This window comes from Austrofundulus limnaeus, unplaced genomic scaffold, assembly GCF_001266775.1.
Source record: "Austrofundulus limnaeus strain Quisiro unplaced genomic scaffold, Austrofundulus_limnaeus-1.0 Scaffold464, whole genome shotgun sequence".
Taxonomy (NCBI): domain Eukaryota; kingdom Metazoa; phylum Chordata; class Actinopteri; order Cyprinodontiformes; family Rivulidae; genus Austrofundulus; species Austrofundulus limnaeus.
Genome location: NW_013952866.1, coordinates 198,486 through 203,459, shown reverse-complemented (window position 1 = coordinate 203,459; position 4,974 = coordinate 198,486). Strand labels below are relative to the sequence as shown.

At 35.7% G+C, this 4,974-nt stretch overlaps 2 protein-coding genes across 3 annotated transcripts in view; both read left to right on the top strand.

Moving 5' to 3' along the window:
- Window positions 1–1,777, top strand: part of thtpa (thiamine triphosphatase) — a 4,804-nt gene extending 3,027 nt beyond the window's left edge. The window contains exon 4 of the mRNA XM_014025263.1: window positions 1,092–1,777. Within this exon, the coding sequence (XP_013880717.1) occupies window positions 1,092–1,192 (101 nt within the window). The 3' untranslated portion in view covers window positions 1,193–1,777. The remainder of the gene's footprint in view (window positions 1–1,091) is intronic.
- A 614-nt stretch (window positions 1,778–2,391) lies between these two features.
- The window catches only part of dcaf11 (ddb1 and cul4 associated factor 11), a 14,999-nt gene continuing 12,416 nt past the window's right edge, over window positions 2,392–4,974 (top strand). The window contains exons 1-4 of one of the 2 annotated variants that reach the window (XM_014025260.1): window positions 2,392–2,574; window positions 2,804–3,025; window positions 3,796–3,923; window positions 4,051–4,169. In XM_014025260.1, the coding sequence (XP_013880714.1) occupies window positions 2,817–3,025; window positions 3,796–3,923; window positions 4,051–4,169 (456 nt within the window). In that variant the 5' untranslated portion in view covers window positions 2,392–2,574; window positions 2,804–2,816. Of the gene's footprint in view, window positions 2,575–2,762; window positions 3,026–3,795; window positions 3,924–4,050; window positions 4,170–4,974 lie in introns of both variants that reach the window. The other variant, XM_014025261.1, reaches the window with a different exon arrangement.

The window sequence follows — 4,974 nt, the reverse complement described above, 5'->3', positions numbered from 1 at the left end:
GAGGGAGGTCTGGGCCTCCCTTCTGAAGCTGCTGCCCCCGCGACCCGACCCCGGATAGGAGGAAGAAAATGGATGGATGGATGGTAGCTAAAAGTACCGAAATACGCTAATACTAGTTGAACAGTAACTAAAAGTAGCAAAACATGCTAATATTAATTAAACTGTAGCTAAAAGTACCAAAATATGCTAATACTAGTTAAACAGTAGTTAAAAGTAGCAAAACATAAGCTAATATTAGTGAAACTCTAGTTAAAAGTAGGAAAAAATGAATAGGCAGTATCTAAAATTAGAAAAACTATAGCCAAAAAATCCAAACAGTACCTAAAGCTAGAAGTAGAAAAATGTTAGTTAAAGTGTAAAAGCAGCTGAACTCAAGCTCAAAACTAATAGCAGCAAAACGGTAGCTAAATGTAGTAGAAAAGTAGGAAAACAGTTAAAACACCATGAAAAAATCCAAAATTTTAAACAGATAATGAAGCCACAGATATCTAAATGATAGCTAAGATTAGCTAAATAGATCTTAATCGCAGAATTGGGAAAACAGTAGCTAAAAGTAGCAAAACGTATGCTAATATTACTAAAACTGTAGGTACAAGTAGTAAACAAATCATTTAGCTAATACTGATAAAATAGTAGCTGAAATTTGAAACTATAGTCAAAAAAGCAGAACAGTACTTAAAGCTAAAAGTAGCTGAATGTTAAAGCTAAAATTTAAAACCAAAAAAAAACAAGTCAAAGTAGCAGAATATAAGTTGGAAGCTAAAAGCTAAAGGTAGCAGAAGACAGAAATAGCCATTTTGCTTAAGCAAAATTTAAAGAGAAAATGTTTAATTGAAAAGTTAAGGTGTTTCTTTGAGGAAGTATTTTAAAATCTGAATAAATATAAATACTTATTAAATATAAAAGTTACAAAAGTCCCAGCACTCATCTCCTGAAGAAACTATTAACAGGAATATGAAGATTCAGCATTAACAACATAATTCCACTATAGTTCTGCTTTTTTTCTTTTAATTAATTTCCCTCATAAAGCATTCATTTACTTTATTTACATCTGAAGAACTAAAGTCTTTTTTTGTTTTTTTTTCCCTCAGGTCTTACAGGAGATGAGCGAGTTGATGGAAAAATGACGGCTTTCCTTAAACGATATCGCCCCGAGCATTACGCTAAACTGCTCAGTGCTCATGTTTTGTAGACCGGAGGACTGGTGGAAACGAACAGAATCATTTCTGTAAAACTGCTTTTATTTGTTAGTTAATCTAAACCCAGTTTTAAACTACAGGGTTGGGGGGAAAATACAGGAAAAAAAGCCCTGATTTTAAATGTGAAAACCGTTACAAACAATGATTTTCTGTGCTGCTATGTGATTACTTTTATGTTTACCTTAAAAGAGATCATTGTTGTTGTTGTTGTTTTGGTGTTTGGGCCTGTTAAAGGGAACAGAGGGCTACTCCGGCGTCAGACGTCTCACGATGAAGATACTCCGAAACACTCCTAAACAGCTTGTAGCAATAAAACCACTTTTATTTATTGGTTAATTAAGATAAAAGGTGATTTTATTTTTTACCAAATGTTGTATTTAAATTCTCATGCACTGATATTTATAATGATTCATAGATTCACGGAGAGTTTTAGTTAAATATCCTCAGACTAATACAACACTTGGGCACAATTTTAAGCAAAAAATAATAAATTATTTTTTTAAATTATTTTTTTCTTTTTGATTCTTTCTACCTGGTTTACTGAGATGCACTAGGACAATAAAAATAATAAATTTTCATTGTTTTATGTTGTATTTTCTTCACACTAAACAATGCAAGTTGCTGGAATTTATTAAAAGAAACTTATTCAGATGGATCCGACAGATGAGTTCAGTAACAGAAAAACCAGAGAAGACTTTATTTTAGTATTAGCAAGTATTTTCTCTGTAATTTACAGAAGAAAAAGCCAAAATCTCTGTTAGAATAATGTTATTAATGTTAGATGCTTTGAGGAGGAGACTGAGTAGATTCGGTTTAAGAAGCAGATGATTTGTGGAGTTTTATTTAACTATTGCTGATAATGAATGTCTTAACATATTTTTAGAAATAGGACTTTTGTGATAGAAAAAGTACATAGACATGATTTATAAAAACTAAAGTTTATTTTAGTTAAGCAATTTGTAAACAATGTAAAGTCCGTTATTTGTAGAAAAAAGTATTTTGTTTACGCTTGGAATCAATATAATCTCATTTAATTATGAGGTGAAAACTTTAGTTTGATCTGTTTTTCCCACAGTGACATTTAGACACACTGCCTCTCAGCCAATCAGGACAACGGCGGGAGTCACGTGACGGTGAAAGTACATGGACGTGGGGGCGGGGCATGCGCAATGTTTTACTTGCACACTTTTGTAAACAACATGGCGATTCGCGAACTGCTCCGGTTAGCAGAGTGATCAAACACGGCGCCGTYCGACCTCCAGGATCACTGCGAGACGCCGCGCTTTGGTTCCGGACCCAGCAGCGCGTAAAGCCGGCTGCAGAACGAGCAGAACTGCCGGTACCGACGAGCTGTCAGAGGAGGGACAGTCAAACGGTAGCCCGTGTTCTCGCTAGCTTTTAGCTAACTCCTCAAATAATATAAGCACTTAAATACTGACAAGCTACAGCGCGAATGTGACGTTTTTTATTTATTCAAGCAAAGCGTTTGTTATTAAAAATAAAATACTTAATTAACCAACTTGATCTTTTTTTGTTTGTTTTGTTTTCACCTGACCCCCCCAGGTAAATCCTTRTCTGTAATGATACTCCTCTCTCCGCCCCAGGCCTTCTCAGTCTATGGGCTCTCAGTCCAGTTCTGGGATGTCTTGTGGAAGGGGTTCTTCCAGTGACAACCCAGCAGATCGGTCTGACGGATCGGAACCGGACCAGAGCAGCAGCAGCAGCAGCCGAGGCCGCAGGTCGGCTGACAGGCAGCAGGGGGGCCGGCAGTCGACTTCAGAGGAGGACGTGGATCTAGCTGAAGTTCTGGCTTACCTACTGAGAAGGTGCTGCTTTTTACCTCTGTCTTGTTACAGATCAGATTATATGAGGTGTGTTTTTAATCTGGGTGTGGGGAAAAATGCAGAAAGATGCATGAATTTATAGATGCTCAATTACGCAACATTAATTTAGTATTTCCTGTTCAGTTGTTGCCTGTTTGTAGTGACTGTGCAATAAAAACACTTAATTATAGTCTGCTGCAATCCAACCTGTGAAATGAGCTAAAGATTATATTTGTAAAACTGTAGAATAAAGAAGAGAAAACTAATTTRAATTCACATTATTTACCAGTTCTGCTAAATTTAATAAAAAAATATTATTTAAAGAAAAAATAGTTCAAAAGGACATTTTAAGATAAGATAATATAAAACTTTATTGATCCCACAGTGGGGAAATTTGCACATTTGAAGTGTGGTTTTGTGGAGCGTCAGCTGCGTTTACATAAATATGTTGCTTTTCAAGTTTGAGACATCAACCTGAAGGCGCCGCCAAAGTCCGAGAAGCGACTCGTAATGACAGCGATGTTGCTAATATCATTAAAACAAATAAATGTAATTAGTCAGAGAGTTTGCTTTTTGAAGTATGGCATTAAAAAAAGTTGATTGAAACAACAAAATTCGGGGAAAAAAATCCTCATTTTTGAAAAAAATTAAGCTCGTTTGAGTTGATATTTGTTTGGGTTTTCTGAAAAAGAACAAATAMTATTAAAAATGGTTGTATCAGGACAGCACGGCCCCGGTCAGAAGCATTAACCTGATGTTTGGGGGGGGTTCAGGGGCCAGGTCCGACTGGTCCACGGCAGTGAAACTACTGGGCTGCAGCTGGTCCAGTCCTACTCTGACTCCGATGAGGACAGCGACGGAGCCTGGGACGGTCGGCTGGGGAACCGCTACAACCCACCAGGTGAGCCTCGGTCTCTCTTGACTTTTATTTGTTGTTTATTAAGCGCGACGCATTTAAAATTGTTTAGAGCTTTTAAATCAGAACGTAACGAGTCCAGATCCAAACTTTGAGTCTTGCGTGTTCGTAGAGGACTCCCAGCCCGACACAAACGAACTGGACCGCTGCGAGATCCGAACACAGATCCTGCTGGCCACCGCCTCGTCCTGCCTGAAAGGCCGCCACAGTTTCGCCCACATGCTCGCAGAGGTCAGACCGCACACACACACACACACACACAATGTTGTTGTTTGTTTGTTTCATCACAGAAAATACCAGGATTAGCCACGAAGGCTAGTTTTCATCTGTAGCCCCTCATTACTGTAGATAAAAACACAATAAATACAAGTTAACAATAAAAAATAATGTATTAACATGTTTAAAAAGAATGAAAAGACATATGTCACAACAATCATTACAATTCAAACAAAAGAATAAAGATGCAGAGTTGATCTAAGAATCCTACATGACAATAAAAGAGCCACGATTTTAAGGTGTTGATTGATTGAAAAGATCCTAAACTGTTCAAAAGTTTAAAGACCAGACAGAAATTTGTGCATCTTTTTTGCTAAAAACAGTATCTTGTAAAGATTATTTTAAGTATTTTATAATATTAACGAGAGCTTTGAATACATTTGGATCAAACAGAAACTGAAATAAACAGTTTTCTATTATTTTTTTTTTTGTAAAATAACTAAGAGAATAGAAACATTTAATTAGAAGCAGGCGTGTTGACTGAGTTTAAAGACAGAAAAAAACCTTGTTATTTAAAACAATTTGTTTTTTCCTGACTAATTTGTTATTTCTATACCGGCTTATATTTGTGTTTTTCAAAAAGAAAGCTGGAGGGAAGATAAGAAAAAAATGCAAAAAATTAAATGTAATAAATGTTTTAATTCATGATGATAAAATCAAATCTGTTTTTCATCATTATTTTAAAATATAATTTATAATTATATATTAAAATGTTAGTTTGTTTTATTTTTATTTAACCTTTATTTCAACAGGCAAAAAC